General features: G+C 55.2%; 1 protein-coding gene across 9 annotated transcripts in view; it reads left to right on the plus strand.

Moving 5' to 3' along the window:
- EHMT1 (euchromatic histone lysine methyltransferase 1) overlaps nucleotides 1-14,733 on the plus strand; it is a 147,263-nt gene extending 132,530 nt beyond the window's left edge. For all 9 annotated transcript variants that reach the window (XM_039220783.1, XM_039220790.1, XM_039220789.1 and 6 more), the window contains 9 exons: nucleotides 155-309; nucleotides 1,096-1,263; nucleotides 1,449-1,593; nucleotides 2,302-2,379; nucleotides 3,146-3,261; nucleotides 4,463-4,549; nucleotides 4,967-5,045; nucleotides 13,125-13,300; nucleotides 13,471-14,733. In XM_039220783.1, coding sequence (XP_039076714.1) covers nucleotides 155-309; nucleotides 1,096-1,263; nucleotides 1,449-1,593; nucleotides 2,302-2,379; nucleotides 3,146-3,261; nucleotides 4,463-4,549; nucleotides 4,967-5,045; nucleotides 13,125-13,300; nucleotides 13,471-13,648 — 1,182 coding nt within the window. In that variant the 3' untranslated portion in view covers nucleotides 13,649-14,733. The remainder of the gene's footprint in view (nucleotides 1-154; nucleotides 310-1,095; nucleotides 1,264-1,448; nucleotides 1,594-2,301; nucleotides 2,380-3,145; nucleotides 3,262-4,462; nucleotides 4,550-4,966; nucleotides 5,046-13,124; nucleotides 13,301-13,470) is intronic.
- Nucleotides 14,734-18,468: the final 3,735 nt, after the last annotated feature.

The raw sequence follows: 18,468 nt of genomic DNA on the forward strand, positions 1-18,468 counted from the left end.
GGTCTCATTGCAGATGATTTTCTATTCAATTTTTAAAATATTCAGTACTGTGCGTTACTTTTATAACGAACCCGAAACAAAAAGGCAAGTGCCCTTGGCACTCAGACGGGTGCTCTGCCTTCCTCTTGGCGCGCCGCGCTGTCTGTCCGTGCAGGAGGAGAACATCTGTCTGCACTGGGCTGCGTTCTCGGGCTGCGTGGACATAGCTGAGATCCTGCTGGCTGCCAGGTGTGACCTGCACGCCGTGAACGTGCACGGAGACTCGCCCCTGCACATCGCTGCCCGGGAGGACCGCTATGCCTGCGTCCTGTGAGTGGCTCTGCTCTCGCAGTCCCTGCAGGGCTCCGGGGGGGAGAGGCCCCCAAACGGAGCTCCTTGCCCCAAGCGGGCAGAGGTGTGAGTCTCCAGTCTGCGACCGAGGTCAGCACGGTTCCTTCTGGGTCAGGGAGGAGGATCGCTGTGAAAAATCCCCAGAAACGTAGGTCAGATCGCCCAGCACCTCCCGTCAAGGAGGAGGGGCCGGCCCTGCTCAAGAGGGATGGAGTTGCCGATGCTCGCCACTCACCGGGGCCCTTTTCCATGTCACCCACATGTGGTACAGTCGGGGTCCTGGGGAGTAGCTCTGATCCCATTGGGAGCTCAGAGACAAAGGGATGCCCTGGGATGGGAGCCGGGGAGGCGGTGTTCACCATGCTGTTCTGACTCGGGGCAGGCTCTTGGAGCGCCTGCCGGCTGGGCACCAGCTGTGCCCTCGGCCGGCTGGGCACGCTTTACCTGCCTTGCGCTGCCCCGTTCGTCCTTGAGTGTGCCTTTGAATGGGAAAGCCAGAAACCTCAAATACTGTCCCTGGTGCTGCTTTACACGCCCTTCCTGACAAAACTGAGGTGACTTTTGGCTGTAAATGTGGGAAAGGAGTCATGGAGTGCATTCCTGGTGACTCAGGGCTGATCTTTCTAGAAGCACTGGTCAGCAAACTTAATTTCTAGATGAGTGGAGTGCTCTATTTTTACTGACTAGAGTCACTTCATAAATCTCATCCTCATGTCTTTTAAATTAAGATCTGAATGTTTTGTTGGCTTACATTTTTCCTTTTAGCCTCTTTCTTTCTCGGGATTCAGATGTCACCTTGAAAAACAAGGAGGGAGAGACGCCCCTGCAGTGTGCAAGCCTCAACTCCCAGGTGTGGGACGCTCTGCAGATGAGCCGGGCGTTGCGGGACGCAGCCCCCGACAGGCCTGTCCCGACAGAGAAGACGGTGAGCAGGTGAGGAGGCTGTTCTGGGGCAAATGGTGACACGTGACGGTTTAAGAGTTTGAAACGAAAGCTTTTCTCCAAGCAGAGGCCTCCCCGGGGCTGAGAGCAAAGTGCCTGGCCCAGCACTCAGCGGCTGCCCTTTTGGGGTGTCACTTGTCACCATGAAAGGTAATGTTTCCCCTTTCTGATGGCAGAGACATCGCTCGAGGCTATGAGCGAATCCCCATCCCGTGTGTCAACGCTGTGGACAACGAGCCATGCCCCAGCAACTACAAATACGTCTCTCAGAACTGCGTGACATCCCCCATGAACATTGACAGAAACATCACCCATTTGCAGGTCAGCGGTGGTAGCAGGCGGGGGTTGGGGGGGCGCCGGTGGCAGCAGGCTCTTGGGCCCGGGGTCCACAGGCGTTTCCCCAAGAAGACCCGGCCTTCACAGCAGTTGCCTTCCACTAAAGAGTTGAAAGGCAGATAGAGATCCTTCCTGAAAACGGACCCTGCATCCTGTACTAGGTCCTCGGCCCCCAGGGCAGTGCCGAGCATCCCCTGGTGACTGGTAGTTTGGGGGCCACGCTAGTGAGAGGAGCCCGTACTGTGCGTTGAGGGGCCCGGCTCCCACTGAAGTGAGGTGCACGCCCTCAGGGCCGGACTGTGGCTCCATGCCCTGCCTTCCCTATTGAGTGTCTGGCCTCAAGCGCGAGCCTGGCAGGCTTTCCTTCGCGTGTCCCTGTCCCAAGGCCCCACATATCTGACCATCCCCGCTTCCTTTCCTTCCCGCGGGTTCTTCCTCCAGAGTCCCTCGTGCAAGCTGGCAGTGTCTTAGAGGCTGGGCGTTCTCTCCTGCCTGCATACCCTCTTCCTCAGGGGCTGCACACCTCTCCCCCCAACCCGGGGTCCCTGAGAATGGAGAAGTTAGGGCCAGTCACCTTTCTTTCCTGTGGGCGTGGCTTTTGGAAAGCGCGTGTCAGGTGGAGGGATGGTTCTGAGACTTGTGCGGCCGTGAGCGGAGAACGGCTCTCCCGCGTGACGCGTGGTCTCCCTGCAGTACTGCGTGTGCATCGATGACTGCTCTTCCAGCAACTGCATGTGCGGCCAGCTCAGCATGCGCTGCTGGTACGACAAGGTGAGCCCGCGGCTGGGGCGCTGTGCGGGGGGTCCCCCCCGACCCGGGACGGTGCCCGGCGGCCTGGGGCAGCTGGGACAGCTGGGGAGACGAGGAGAGGGCCCTGAAGGCCAGCGTCCAAGATAAGAAGCTTAAATGCCCTTGGCGTTGAGAGTTCAGAGGTCACCACTGGTGGTAGGGGCCAGTGTGCCCTGGGGTGGGGACTCAGGCTTGGAGGGGACACCATGGCAGACAGTTGTCTCCAGGGTCACCTTGTAAGGAAAGGGGCGTGGGCCTGGGGCTGGGGTGTGTGTTCTTAGCAAAGCACGGCTGTGCTGAAGGTGGGCGAGAGCAAACATTCTGAGGAAAGTTCTTCGTGTTCAGAGTGGCCTTGGTGTGTCATCCAGTGGGTTGGCTGTGGCCGGGTCCCTGTCACGGCTGTGGTACTGCAGGCTGCAAGGCTGAGTGCGCAGAGTGGCAGGGGTGGTGCTCAGGGGGCGCTGACCCCTTGAAGGAGGCGGAGAGGCCTATGGGCTGGTGGCCTTGGTGAGGCTGAGCGAGTTCCAGGGAGAAAGAGGGAAGCCGACCACAGTGGGTGTAGACTCCTGCTTGGATACTTCCTGTCCATAGCGTGAACATGTGATTTTACGCTCTTACCCCGCTACGAAGTTTAACCAGAAACCGTCCTCTTCACATATAGTTTGTAGTTTGTAAAACTGTGTTGGTGTCAGTTTATTTAGCATGAGTGGTGAGCCGTGCTCGGTCCTGACTGCACGTCTGTCCCCAGGACGGCCGGCTCCTGCCGGAATTCAACATGGCTGAGCCGCCCTTGATCTTTGAGTGCAACCACGCCTGTTCCTGCTGGAGGAGCTGCCGGAACCGAGTCGTGCAGAACGGCCTCAGGTGAGCGCCAGCCCCAGCACCCTGTCTGCCTGTGGGGTGTTAAGCCCTGCAGCACAGGCTGATGTCAGGACTGTTTTCAAAGTTTGAAAGTGATCCTGGTTTCTTGAGAAGTTCCCTGTGTTTATGTGTGTTTCACACAGATGGGCGCAGTGTGCTCGAGCGCATGTGCGTGTTTGCAGTAGAGGTGGCGCGATGCGGCCTCCTTTGAGTCCTGTGTTCTGGCCTTGTTACAAGCTGGAGTCAATACCATGAGTCCTGCTAACAAGCAGCTCACATGTGGGTCAGGCCCAGTGAGCTGAGGCTGGGAGACGGGCTTACTGTGAGCACTGCTCTGCCTCCCAGTTAACATGTGCACGGCAGCCGTAAGGGCTACTCTTGTTTTCGTACTCAAACCGTTTCTGAAATCGTCTGTATTATCTGAGTTGTCTCTGACAGCGACAGTGTGATGTTGTTCTGGTACAAAACCGCACAGACCACGTGGATGCCTCGTTTGTAAGTCACTCGGGGCACTTGGTCCATTGAGGTCTGGCTAGCACCCTTTGCACGGGCGAGACTCAGACCCCTTACTCGAGCATCCCCTGGCCATGAGCCTTCCCTCTGTGCAAGAGCTTGAGAATTACAAGACTTCATTTGGCCTTCTGAGTTGTGAGGGGGATTTATGTATGACGCCAGTCTAGTGTCACAGTATCAGCGGCCAGAGAGTGTGTCTTCTGACGGACCCACACATCCCTGTCCCCCTGTTGACAGGACATCCTCTGGGGAGGACAGGTCGGCTCTTCTCTCCCAGGACCCCTGGACACAGCAAGGGGCAGGTGGGTCTCCTTGGCTCTTGGCCTGGGAGAGCCCCCCACCTACCCTGAGGGGCAAGCAGAGGATTAGCCCCTTTGCTGTTCATCACAGCCTAGAGGTTTGGCCAGACCTACTCCCGTGTTCAGATGAAGAAATAGGCACAGGGAGGGCCAGGGGCTGTGCTCCGGGCACCGGCAGCCAGGCCCAGTTCGGGGGCCGTCTCCCGCTACCGAGGGTGCACTGTGGACACTGGTGCAGGAGTTGCTGCTGATTTGAACATGAAGCTCCGACGTGCCCTCCAGTTAGGAAGGCGGGGTCTTCCACTCTGTCTGCTGCCGTGGCTGGCGGTGTCATCTGCACGTGAGCTGAGCGTTGGGGGGCCTGGTGGTGAGTGGCTGACCCTGTTTTCCAGGGCAAGGCTGCAGCTCTACCGGACACAGAACATGGGCTGGGGCGTGCGGTCCCTGCAGGACATCCCCCTGGGCACCTTCGTCTGCGAGTAAGTGAGTGCCCGGGTCACCCCAGGGCTCTTGGCCGCCTCTGCCATTTTGGGACAGCATAGCCGTGCCTGCGACTTGCGGGTGTCCCTCGAAACCAAGTTCAGGTTGTCTCCACCCCTCACCCAGCTCCTTGGCTTTCTGCCTGCCCTTCGGCTCTTACCAGGTTATGGCTCATTCAGGATGGTACCATTCAGTGGTTTTCACGGGAGGGTCATTGTGGATGCCTGGTCAGAAAAGGGGTTTCTGTGTCGCCCTTTTCTGGGACCTGAAGTTAAATCTCGGCTCACTCCCTGGCAACTTTTTCCAAAATGCTTAGCTACAGTTCCAGAGGGCCCCGCCATGGCTGCTGTGTGCCCCATCCTGCTGTCGGGGGGAGGTGTGCTGCCTGGTGTTCTCACACGCCCCGCCTCCTGCAGGTATGTCGGGGAGCTCATCTCTGACTCGGAAGCTGACGTTCGGGAAGAGGACTCTTACCTCTTTGATCTTGACAACAAGGTAATGCGTTTGGAGGGGTTGGGGCGTAGAGGGCAGATTGCAAGTGTGTGGCGTGGGGCGGTAGGTGGCTCCTCACACCAACCTGCTTTGTGCTCGGGAGGCCCCGGGGCTGGTGCAGAGAGTAGCCTGCTTCGCCTGAGGGCGTAGAGGGCAGGGGGCTCATGGTGACAGGCAAAGTGGGAAAAAGACTTGTGTGAGGGGTCAGGGGTCGCTTATGTGTCCCAACCGCTCTCCTGGTTATGGGGACAGTAGCTGGACCCTCGTCTTCGGCTCAGGATCCGGGCTCCTGGGGACTTTTGGAGGCAGCGTCATGCTGTCCTCGCCCTACCCTGGTACCTGTGTCGTTTTCAGTTTGTGACTCGTCTGCCCAAGAACTTGCAGAAGCAGTCAGGGTGGAAGTGGGGACACAGGGCTCTCCTCTAGCCAGAGTCCTGAGTAGCTGCCCTGCAGCCAAAGACTGAGCCAGGCCCGGGCCTTCCCGCCGTGCCCACTGCAGCCCTGCCCCACAGCTGGCTCTGGGAGAGCCCTGCGTGCGAGCTGCGTTCCTCCAAGAGAAACCTACATCCTGGGGCGTCACAGTGTGTGGGCGCTGCCCTCCTCCCCCACCTAGTGACCCCGTCCTGTGCGCACGGTGCTGTGAGCTGTGTCCCCAGGTCCTCTTTGAGCTTCCTCCTCAGTCTTCTGCCTTTCCTCGGCTGTTGGGCTTTGCCTTTTATGGTTTATAAAAGTTTTATGGTTTTATGGTTTGCCTTATATGGTTTTATGGTTATAGCAGTTCTTTACGTGTTCTAGGTCAGAGGGACTCTTTCGTGACATTTGTGCCTCATGGACCTTTTCTGTCTGTGGCTTGTTTAGTTCCTAATGATGTCTTTTAACAAATGGAAGTTCTTTTTATTTTTTCTTATTTTTGAGAGAGAGAGAGAGAGAGAGAGAGAGAACGCCAAGCAGGCTCCATGCTGTCAGTGCAGGGCCTGACGCAGAGTTTGATCCCACGAACCATGAGATCACGACCTGAGCCAAAATCAGAGTCAGATGCTTAACTGACTGAGCTACCCAGGTGCCCCTGGAAGTTTTTATTTTTAGCAAAGTCCCGTATATCAGTTTCTTCCTACTTTATTGCAGGGTTTTGTGACATCCCAGGTAAATTGAAGGTTTTTAAAGGGTGATCAGAAGATGCACCTCCGTGGTGTTCTCCGGAAGTTACACCCGGCCTCCCACGTGCAGGTGTACAGTCACTTTGCTGTAGGGTCAAGCTCTGTTTCTCCTCCATGTCGTTGTCTGCCTGACTCAGGACCACTTGTTGAGAAAGGCACCTTCTTCCCCGCTGACTGTCTTGGGTGGGCTGTGCCATATTAATCATCCCAGTTTACATCCTCTCACCTTGGGGTCTTTGGGAGTGTCTTGCTCTTCTTGGTCTCTTTCAGTTTTTATAGAAGTTTTAGAATCAGCTTGACAAGTTCTGCAAAACGCCTGTATGGATTTCATTAGGACAGCGTTTAACCTGTGACCCAGTTAGGGGTCATTGAGGGTTTTGCCACCTCCTTTTCTAGTTCATGAACGTGGTGTATCACTCCACTTGTTTGCCGTCTTCAGTTACCCCCACTAACATTTGATGGTGTTCTGTGGTGTGTGATCTTGTAGATCTTTTGTTGGATTTATCTGATAGGTTTTTGATCATTTTACCTTGGAGTCAGCTTTATTGTAATTAATTTACATGCAATGAACTTTAAGCATGTGATTTTGTTTTTGACAAATGGGTGTACAGGCTAATCACCCCCACAGGCAAAATCTGGAACATTACCCCAAAGGTGCCCGTGCCCCGAGGTTGGCCACGGAGCCGCTGCTACCCCTGCTGTGTTAGAATTTTCCTGTAAGTTAGAATTTCAAAGTGCGCGCTCCTCTCTGTCTGACTTTTTGAGGTCCACACAGGTGGTGGCAGATCCTGTGACCCACCAGTACCCATGCTGGGTTGCACTACTGCCGTGGATGGACCTGGATGTTTCCAGATTTTGCTGTTAGGAGTAAACCTGCTGTGAATCTTCATAGACTTGTTTTTTGTGGGTGTGAGTTTTCATTTCTCCTGGGTAATTCCCGAGAGTGGGATTATTGCCGTCTGGTAAAAGTATACATTTAATAACTTAAAGAGCAAGCACTTTCCCAAAGTGGTTGGACCACTGTACATTTCTACCAGTAGCAAAGGAGAATCCCAAATGCTGTCATTTTAATTGGTATTTTCTTGATTATTGACATGAGCATCTTTTCACATGCCAGTCGGCCTCCTTATATCTTCTTTTGTGCAAGAGTTTTTCACATCTCTTGCCCATCATTTAATTGGGATACTTCTTACTGAATTGAAAGGGCTCTTTACAGCTCCTGATTCAAGATCTGTGTCAGACATACATATTTTCTCCCAGCCTGTGCATCTTTGTTTTCTTTTTCTTTAAAAAGAAGGGAAGGAGGGAGGAAAGGAAAGGAAACGTAAAGGAAAGGAAAAGAAAAAGGGAAAGGGAAGGGAAGGGAGATTATTTATTTATTTATTTATTTATTTATTTATTTAGAGAGCGTGAGAATGCATGCACAGGCAGGGGAGGGGCCGAGAGAATCCCAAGGCACAGGACTTCATGTCTGTCTCCATCTCATGAGCCATGGGATCATGACCTAAGCTGAAATCAAGAGTCAGACCTTACTGACTGACTATCCAGGTGCCCCTGTGCATCTTCATCGGCTTAATGATGTCTTTCGTAGAACAGAAGAAATTTTTATTGGTTCGTGCTTTTTGTACCCTGAGTAATCTAGGTCTATCACAGGGTTGTGAAGATTTTCTCCTTTTTCTAGAATTTTTATATATTTAACTTTTAGATCCATGATGTGTCTTGAGCTAACTCCTGTGTATGCTTTGAGATACGGCTGGAGATTTCTCCTTGTCCGTGGGAGTGTGCGGTTATTCCAGAGCAGCTGGACCGTCTGCTGGAAGGGCTTCTGCTAGTAGGTCTGTGCCTGGACTGTGTTCTGTTGCTTTGACTTATCTGCTGACCCTCAAAGCTGTACCACTGGCTCTTGACTACTGTCCGTTCAGAGTACATCGTGACACCAGGGAGTTCCTTTTTAAAGGTCCTTTTAGTTCTCTGGGGTTCTCTGCCTTCCCATGTAAACTCGAGAACCAGGGTGTTCATGCACAGAGGCTTCTGGTACCTGACTGGGGTTACGTCCAGCCGTCGACCCACTCAGGGGCATTGGCGCCTGAGCAGCATCCAGTCTTCTCGGCGCTGGTGTCCGGCTGTGGGCACCACTCTGGCAGCCCCGTTTCCCCTGCCGGCAGCTGCCCCCGGACTCCCGACCTTCCAGTCTTTCATCAGCCAGACCCCACCAGACTGGGCCCCTCGACCTGCCCCTTCATCCTGCTTCTGTGGCTCGTTCATTTTGGTGCCTGAAGGGCCACGAGCGCACCGTAGCCTCCCAGGGGCCACTCCAGCTCAGACCTCGTTGTCCCCACTCGTGTGGCGGCCCCTGTGCCCACTGCTCCCGCCCTCCCTGCCCACCGTCTAGGGCATCAGCAGACTTTCTGGCTCTGCCTTCAGAATGTTTCCAGGGTCTCCCTCTGCTTGCTGTTCTGGAACCTTCCCAACACCCACCTCCCCTGCCCCCATTTCCACGAAAGTGCGAGTGGCCTTTTGGAAGCTGTGGGGCCCAGAGACCAGTGGGCAGAGGACCCAACTTTGTGCTCTGTGACTTGAGGGGGTATGGCACCTGCAGCTTGTCCCCAGCATGGGGGAGGGGCTGCCGCGTCTCCTGCAGGCTTTGGTTGGGGTCTCCACGCAAGCCTGGCATGGGCAGATACGCCTCCGTTAGGAGCCCCCCCTGTGGTGGGGTCCTCTGCTGCTGCATGCTTGTCGCCCTCAGGACACCTGGCCTCTCCGGGTGACCCTCAGTCATCGTGCCCCCGAGTCTAACCTGCCACCCCTGGTCTCTCGGTTAGTCACCGGAGGACAGAGGGAGAGGGTAGAAAGGGTTCACTTCTCTGACGCCTCCTCCAGGATCCCTCCTCCTTGCCTTTGCGGTTAGCTTCTCCTTTATGTCATGACAGTTCTCCCACTTGCAGAGGAGCAGGAAAGGTCCGTGTAGCTGAGAGCCTTACACACCACCCCTCGAGTCTAACTTGGTTTTGTCCGTTGTTTTGCTGACCATGTAAAGCCTGTTACAAGCGCGCCATCTCACTCCTGAGTAGTGGGCCGTGCGAGCTGGGCACACCTCCTCACCACTGTCCCGCCTGCGGAGGCTGGCACTGCCCCACGTGTCTCACGTCCGAGTTCCCTCGTTTTCCCCAAAATGTCCCGTTCTCCTGATGCCGCGTCCGTCTCTCTCTCACAGCAGCCATCCCCCTCGCGCTGTCCTGCAGGAACCCGCGCCTGCGTTTGTGTGCGTGTCCTCGCGGGCCGTGTCCCTGCGATGCCTCCTGTGTTTCCTGCAGACGGGTGAGGGCGGGGGCGTCGCAGACGAGCAGCAGGGCCTGCTTCGCACAGGTCAGGAGTGGGTGAGCCTCAGCCGTCACCCTTCACTGCTGCCTGGGCCCTCCCTGAGGGGCGCCGCAGCACGCCCTTGCGTTTCCTAACAGTCTTCCCTTCCCCTTCCCTTCCCTTCCCTTCCCTTCCCTTCCCTTCCCTTCCCTTCCCCTTCCCCTTCCCCTTCCCCTTCCCCTTCCCCCTTCCCCTTCCCCCTTCCTTTCCTTTTCCTTTTCCTTTTCCTTTCAGTCTTCTTTTCTTTTCCTTTCTTTTCTTTTTTTTTTTTTTTAATTCTGATTTTGAGAGAGAGTGCGAGCAGGGGAGGGGCAGAGAGTAGGAGAGACAGAATTCTAAGCAGGCTCAGTGCCACCCGTGTAGAGCCTGATGCAGGGCTCAAACTCACAAACCGTGAGATTGTGACCTGAGTGGAACTCGGACGCTTTACCCACTGAGCCACCCAGGTGCCTTCTAGAGTCTTCTGCTGCAAAGAAAACTCTTCCCCACCCAGACCTGGCAAGATCAACACTGTGTTCTTGCTTACGTGAGCTTCCAACTTTCAGAGGAAGGGAGTAGAGCAAGAATCACTGGTGGAAAAGGGATTTGGGCCTTGTTTTCTGCTTTGCGTGTTGTGAGGGGCGCCCAGGTTTTTCATACTCAGTTTTGATCCATCATCATCGTTGTTTCTGAAGCCTGAGCTGGCCCCGTCCGTGGCCAGTGGGGCCCGTCCGCGGTGGCCTCGCCTCCTGTGGCTCCATTTTGTCTGGCTTCTCTTGTTTGGCCTCAGACCTCCCCGAGCTGCCTTTGGTCCTTGCAGTGGAGACTGTTTCAGGTACCAAGTCAGGACACCAGCGTGCTTGTTGCCATCAGGGTGCCGTTGGCTCTGGTTTAATGTTTCAGAGGGCAGGGATCTAGAATTACTAAAAACGTGTTCATGTCGCTATTCCCATTCAAATGTAATATCGCCAGGTTTTCCCTACCCCTTTGGTTATATACTTGCGTCCCCCACAGTAAGGATCCAGGCCCCTAGCGTGGTCATTTCAGAGGAGCCTCACTAACGGGAAAGTAGTGTGTGTGCGAGGTTTTAGAACATGTCCTTCTGAGGACACGAGCACCAGCGCTGCAGCACGTGGCGCGACCGTCTCTCCGTGTGGGTGGGCTCACAGTTTGCTGCTGTAGGTATGTTTGTGTCTTAGTTCATTTTAAATTCTAGAAATTATTTTATCTTTAATGTTTATTTATTTTTGAGAAAAAGAAAGAGCATGAGTGGGGGAGGGGCAGAGAGAGAGAGGCAGACACAGACTCTGAAGCAGGTTCCAGTCTCTGAGCTGTCAGCACCGGGCCTCAAACTCACCAACCGTGAGATCACAACCTGAACAGAAGTTGGACAGTTAACCAACTGAGCCACCCAGGTGCCACATTAAATTCCAGAATTTTAATACATACTTTTTAGTTATGTCAAATATTTACATGCTTTCAAAGTAAACATCATATGAGGTCACATTCAGTATTCCTGCGTGCTCGGGTGCCCCTTCCCTGCCCCCGCCCCACGGGGAACCTCTTGGAGAAATACAGGAAAAGTTACCCATGTGTGTCTCCGTGTCCCCAACGTTATTACGGAGAAGGTGGTCCCCCAGCCATTTTCCTGCAGTGCTGCCGGGACGCAGAGCTCACCTCGCTCCGAGCACGTGCAGGACGTCAGGTGGATCTCAGCCCTGGCTGTTGCGTCTCCTGTCCTGCGCACGAGGCACTGAGTGGGGCACGTGTTGTCCTCGCCTGGGTCCCCGAGGCTCCGCTCAGCAGCCAGGCAGCTGCAGCTGGGAATTTCCATCGCATTCTTCCTGTTGTTTCTATTTCTCCGAGATTCGCACTCTCTGAGAAACATACTCTGTTTTGCCGGGGCCAGGATGGCCGTAGGGAGCTTCTGACACCCCCACGTGTCCGTGCGGCATCTGCCTCACCTCAGGGCCGGGCTCCGTTGGGTTTCTTCCCTCTTCAGAACGTGCCCGCTTCCTGGCTTCTTCGTCTTCGTTCACGCGGACTTGCCGGCGCCCCCAGCGTTCCCGTGACGTGTGTTGCGTGCTCTGTTCGATTGGCCGCCTCGGCTCGCGTGAGGGCCCTTCCCCCGTCGAGGGGGCGGCGTCCGTCCTGGCCGGTGCGCCCGCTGCTCTGCCGCCGTGGGCTCCGGCTCCTTGCTCCCGATGCTCCCAGCTTCTCCTACGCGGGGCGGGCTCGCCTGCAGACATCGTCCCGGATTCCCGGGGGCAGAGGCCAGGACCCGCGCCACGGCCCCCTTGTGGACTTTGCCATGGCTTTGGGACCTGCCGGGAGGTGGGATTGCTGAGTCAGGAGCACGTGTGCCTTTGGTTTGGTGGACGACCCATCTCTGTCACTGCTCTGTCTTCCCTCGACCACTGAGGATCCTCAGGCTTCTGGTTAATGCTCTGCCGAGTGCAGGACGCGCCTGGAAGGTCCCCTTCTCCCAGTTGTCTGTCTGGTTTTCCCTCCCAGACTTCACACTCGGTTCCTGTGGCTGCATAACAGGTGCCCGTGGACGCAGCCACGTGAGAAGATCCATGCTCTCTGGCTCCCTGTTGTGGACATTGTGTGACCGGGCTCTCTGTTCATGGCCCCGATGGCGACGGGGGTGTCTGGGAAGAGGTGCCCGCGGCCTGTTTGGGAGTGTGGAATCGAGCTCTTTGCGTTCCAGGGCACGTGCCACTTCCTTGCTGGCTGTTCCCGGCCACCCACATTCCTTGCCACATAGCCCCTCTGACTTCAGGCCCTAGCTATCTCTGGCACTCTGGGTTTTCACAGAGAAAACTTCTTTTTAAAGGGCTCCTGTGTGGGGCGCCTGGGTGGCTTAGTCGGTTGAGCGTCCAACTTTCGCTTGGGTCATGATCTCACGGTTCGTGGGTTCGAGCCCCGCGTCGGGCTCTGTGCTGACTGCCAGCTCAGAGCCTGGAGCCTCTTTCGGTCTGTGACTCCCTCTCTCTCTGACCCTCCCCTGCTCACGCTGTCTCTCTCTCCTACAAATAAATAAAACATTTTAAAAAAATAAAAATAAAAAAATATATATATAGGGCTTCTGTGGTGAGGTCAGGCTGCCAGCCGAGCACCCTTCCTCACTGTCAGCTCCGTCTCCCTTCTGCCGCTTGTCGTCATGGGAACAGTGCCAGGGCAGGGTCGTGGGGCTTTTCCCTGCACCACTGGGCAAGCTGGTCATGGCAGTGGCCCTGCTCCGTGGCCGTAGCCACCCCTCAGGAGCCACCTGACAGCCCTCGGCCCGAGTGCCGCTTCCCTGCGTCGGTCTGACCTGCCCAGCACACTCCGTGTCTTCCAGCACCTGCCTGGGACGGGCTCTGCTGCCCCCGGTGGTTCCCGTCGCCGCCTCCGCCCTCCTGGTACCGGTGGCGTCCGAGCAGCTGACGGTCCACTTGTGCCTCGTGCAGCCCAACTGGCCAGAGGCATATGGAGCGGGCCGCGTCCTGGGGGCCTCCCGTGTCCTGGCTCTGGGGGCGCCTTTCTGCGGGCGCTCTGCAGGCCCCCGCGCCAGCTCCCCATTCTCCTTCCCGCCCACCAGGACGGCGAGGTGTACTGCATCGACGCGCGGTTCTACGGCAACGTCAGCCGCTTCATCAACCACCACTGCGAGCCCAACCTGGTGCCCGTGCGCGTGTTCATGTCACACCAGGACCTGCGCTTTCCCAGGATTGCCTTCTTCAGCACCCGCCTGATTGAGGCTGGGGAGCAGCTGGGGTAGGTGCCGCCGTCCCCGGGGGCTGGCCGGGTCTGGGGACCTTCCAGGGCGCATCCACATGCCCCTCGACACAGGCTTGTGTCTGCAGACCACTCTGCCGAGGCTGGGTTCACCCTGCTCCCAGGCGGTGTTGCGTCTGGATGGGCCCTTAGCGCTGCTCTCTCCCCAGGTTTGACTACGGGGAGCGCTTCTGGGACATCAAAGGCAAGCTGTTCAGCTGCCGATGTGGCTCCCCCAAGTGCCGGCACTCCAGCACGGCCGCGGCGCAGCGGCAGGCCAGCGCCGCCCAGGACGGCCAGGAGCACCGCCTGCCCGACACCAGCTCCACCGCCGCAGACCCCCTCTGAGCCGCCGCCGGCCTGGGGCGCTGAGCGTCGGCGCCGTTCACACGGAGGCTGGAGAGGAAGGCAAAACGCACACAATACCCGAGGGCCCCGACCTGGGGCTGGAGGGACCTGGGCCGTGAGGCCCCAGCGTGGCTGCCCGCGGGCTGGGGGCGGGCACCTTGGAACACTCTGGGAATCCGCGCCAGCGTGACCTTGTGAGTTTCTGATGATGGTTTTGTCGTTTCCACGTTTCCCGTCCCCCCTCAACTCCCCTGGTTCCTGTTCCACCGCGGGGCTTGTCGGCGAAGTCCGGTTGGTCCAGGCTCCCCGCGTGGCACCTGCCGAAGACAGCGTCACCCGCCAGCTGCTCCGTTAGACCGGCCTGCCCGAGGCCCGCGTGGCGGGTGCCGACTGTGGGCACCGCGCAGACGCCGTCCCCGCCTCGACCTAGGAGAGGTCAGGGCCGAGCCGCCACTGACTTTGGAGAAAACGTTTGTTTGCTTTTTAAAGAAGTCCTATATCTAGTCCTATATATCAGACCTCTAATGCATTTCTTTCCGAGGAAGCGGCTTGGCGGGTGCAGGAGGGCCCCGGCCCGGCCCCGCCAGCGCAGCGATGCTGGCGCCTTCTGTTGATTTTTAAGCCACATGCTATGATGATGAATAAACTGATTTATTTTCTACCATTATTGAACATTAGGACAAATAAAAACACAAAACACAGACAACGGTGCTGATTCTGGTGTGGTTTCTACTCACCATGTGAAAATAAACTATCAACTGTACAAAGAGAACAAAGTGATTTTAGAATAAAATGCAGGAAAAAACTTTTTTTAAAATGTTAGTCTTGTCGTGGAATAAATTTGCCATCACCTTTTGTGTGACGGCCTGCCAGGTCATATACTTTTTTTTGGCATATACTTTTTTAAATCCTGTAATTAGTGCAGTAGCAGTGGGGTTTTTGTGCGGCTCTTCTAAAACATTCATGATGCAGTCATGTTTATTTTTTTCTGTTAAAATGTTTTTGACAGTTTTAAGAGCAGTCTTTTGGCTCAGACCATTTCTTGTTCTGTTTTCAATGAAATCAATAAAAAAAAAAGAGAAGTACTTTAAATGAGGTTTTTATTACGACCCCATGTTTCAGCTGGTTTCTGCAAAAACACCTGCGCTTCCTTTGGGCGCTCGCGGGCCCCCATGCGGCCCGGGTCCTTGTCGGCGCAGCCCCGTTCCTGAAGAGGACAGTACCCGCGCGCCCCAGGCCGACAGGTGGGAGTGTGCACGCGCGCACCTGTGTGTGTCTTTGTACGACCGGCACCGGGCGCTGAGGCCCAGGTGTGTTTCTGGAGGTTGATGGGTGTCAGCACCAGGTAAGTCCCCAGAAACCCAAATCAGATCTGCATTTGAGCGTGATGAGGCTGGAGGGGGTTCTTCCTGCCGGCGGGCCGTGGCCTGTGCCCCTCAGCAGGAGCCCCGCGTCCTGTGCAGGCCTGGCCTCCTTCAGCCGGCCACCTGTAAACTCAACAAGAAATAGCTTGAGTGCTTGGGTTTTTTAATACATGGAAGTCATCCAGTTAGACATCTTTAGACATTTATCTGGAACAGTTACTGCTCTCCTGTGCTTTGTGAATAGCCCAGGTAGGATGCCTTCCCTTGGGACCCTTGGTCTAGCCGTGTCACCTTCCTGGTGACCACAGGCCTGGGTGTGCATGAGCACCCATGACCCGAGTGGGACAGAGGTGGGGCTGACCCTACAGAAAGACGACGCCCCTTCTTCCAGGAGGACTTGGCCTAGCTCCCCAGGCTTGTCTTTCTCCTCTGGGTGGTGCCTTGAGCAGGAGCTGGGGCAGGGCTGGGGCAGCGGCCCTGGATGGTCAGGGCCAGTGGGCCCATAGGAGGCCTCATCCCAGAGGCAGTGGGTGGGGTCCCCCTGGAGCTTGGATTTCAGGCCTCGTAGATCCTTCCACCAGCCCTTTGTGGCCCTTCCCTCAGCACAGCCCTCACCCGAGCTCATTACCTTGCAGTCAGCTAAGGCCGTTTGCCCTTTGGGGATTGTCCTGTGCACTGGGTCAGATGCTGGGTGTACAAAGAGGGATCTGTTGAATCCGGACCCAGACTAGTCGAAAACTTGTGGTGTGTTCGGGAGCCTGTGGGGTGAGTGGACCCCACCCCCTCCCACCCACCAGACACCATGACAGCAAGTCCTGACCATATAAAAGGAGCTCACAGGGCGCCTGGCTGGCTCAGTGGGTTGGGCAGTCGACCTCAGTTCAGGCCATGGGGCTCATGAGTTTGCGCCTCGTGTCAGGCTCTGTGCTCACAGCTCAGAGCCTGCAGCCTGCACCCTGCTTCAGAGTCTGTGTCGCCCTTTCCCTCTGCCCCTCCCCTGCTTGTGCTCTGTCTCTGTCAAAAAGAAAGAAACAAATAAAATGAGCCTCCACAGGGCTTGGCTTTGGGGAGCCTAAGGTTTGTGCCTGGGGCTGCTGTGTCCCGCCTGGTCCTGGAGAGCTCCATGGTGACCGCCTGAGCGTCCGCTGTGGCTGTCCCTAGACCGCCCGCAGGCAGGGCTCAGGACTAGGTGGGGAGAGACTTGTGGGGTGTCCGCACAGTCTGCAGGTGCGGGAGTGGGCCTGTGGCTCCGAGGTGGGGCAGGGCGGGTAGTTCTCTCTGGAAAAGTCACACTTGTCATTGCCAAAATCAACAGCACACGAGAACTGGAGAGAAGCCGAGAAACCTGCCAGAAACGCCTTTTCTTGGCCTCCCTGGCTGCTTCAGGGAGCGCACCGTGCCCTCCCCTCGGCTGTGTCCTGTCTGGGGCTCCTCCAGGGACTGCGCCGCGGTTAGGCCCTTGCTGGCGTGCGTGTGGATGTTTCCAGTCTCCGCCAGGGACTGTGGTGCTTGCGTGCCACCCTGCACCCGTGCGGGTGTTCTCTTAGAGAGGGGGCCGGGGGGGCGTCCCTAGCGTACACTCTGGAATTGATCACCAAACCCCAGGCTTGGCTGCCACCAAGAGGGCACGTCGTCCCACACCTTGCAAGTTGTCCTATTTCCTGCTTTTTCCAGTTATCTGGAGCAGCGTGATCTCTCAGAGAATTACATTTTGCACTTATTTGATTGTTGCTGAACACGAGTGTGTGTGTATTTGTTGTGGAGTGGTTTTTCCTCTTGTGGGAATTACCTTGGTGAAAATTTCACTGTGGTGTTCGTATTTCCCTTATTGATTTGTGTGAACTCTGCATTGTCACTTTGTACCCATGCTGAACTTAAGTTCAAGTTTGGCTGTGGAATCTGGGTGGGATTTATTTGGTGTATGGTATGAATTGAATTCTTCTAGAAGAAGAATTCAATAAATTGAAGCTTCTAGAAATTGAGGTGTAGCTTACAGATGGTGAGATGCACGGGTCTTGTGTGTACAGCACAGCAGGTTTTGACAGGCAGCTTTCCTCATGCAGCCCTTCCCTCACCAGAGAATAGCGCATTCCCGTCACCGGGGAAGTTTCTCCGTTCTTCCGGCTGCTTCCAACAGGCATCTCCTGCTCAGGTTTCTCTCCCCATAGATTGGTTTTTCTCCTGCTGTAGAACTTCATATAAATGGATTCATGCAGTAGATTACTCATTTTTCTAGCTTCTCTTGCTCAGCCTTGCTCCCGTCCCCCCGCCCCCCGCCTCACATTTTATAAAGCATCAGTTTATTGCTGAAGACAATTCCGTGGTAAGGACATGCCAAGTTTGTTTACCCCTTCCCCATCGATGGAAGCATTTGTGCTTCCGGTTCGGGGCTATTATCAGGAAAGCACCTGTGAACGTTCTCGTACAGTCGTGAATGTTTTTGTTGTATGGAGTGAATCCCTGGACGCGGACTTGCCAAGTGAAGCCGTTAAGTGTGCGTCCCACCGGGGCCGTGCCCCTCCACTCGCCAGTCGTACATGAGAGCGCTCTGCTGGTGCCCTTGCCGATGCGAAGTGCTTCCAGTCGTCGAGTTTGCCTGTTCTGGCGGGTGTGTGGCGGCCGTGGCTTTCGTGACCATCCCCATTGACTGATGGGCACCTTTTCAGATGCTTGTTGTCCGTGCAGTGTTTGGTCTTTTGTGTATTTTTTAATTGGACCGTCTTTCCATTACTGAGCGTAGGAGTTCTTTGTGTATTCTGGGTACAAGTCCTTTCTTTGTCAGACGGAAGTATTTAAGGGTTTTCTCTCAGTTTGTTATTTTGTGTTCATCTTCTTAGGAGCAGAAGTTTACAGTTTGGGGCAAGTTCAGTCTCTCTATTCTGGGGGTGTTTTCTCTGTCCACAGGCATCACTGCCCACTCCAAGGTTGAGAAGATCATCTCCCGTTTTCTTCTAAATCATTATTTTAGACTTTATGTTTTGCTGTGTGATCCATCTCAAATTAATGCTTGAGTATAGAGGGAGGTAGAGATCAAGCCTCATCTTCTCCAGTGTGAGATTTGCTGATTTTCAAAAAAGATTTAAAGATTCTCCCGTTGAGTTGCGCTGGCTCCTTGGAAGAACATGAGTTGGTTGACACATGCGTGTAGACTCTATTTATGAACTCTCTTGTTCCTTTGGTTATTTGCTGTCTTTCTGTCTCTATTACTGTAGCTCCATTTTAAGTATCAAAATCACATGTGGTCTAAGTACCCCAAATTTTTAAAAATTCTGAAACAGCATATAAATTCCTATCAGAAAAAAAAAAAAGCTGGGTGGGTTTTTTTAAACTTTTAAAATCAACTTTATTGAGATATTTACATATCATAAAATGTACTCGAGGGATCCATGAATTTTGACAAATGTATGTACTCCTGTAACTACCACCATCACAATCAAGATGTAAAGAACATCTTCA

The sequence above is a fragment of the Hyaena hyaena genome, unplaced genomic scaffold, assembly GCF_003009895.1.
Source record: "Hyaena hyaena isolate Hyena2069 unplaced genomic scaffold, ASM300989v1 scaffold_911, whole genome shotgun sequence".
Lineage (NCBI taxonomy): Eukaryota > Metazoa > Chordata > Mammalia > Carnivora > Hyaenidae > Hyaena > Hyaena hyaena.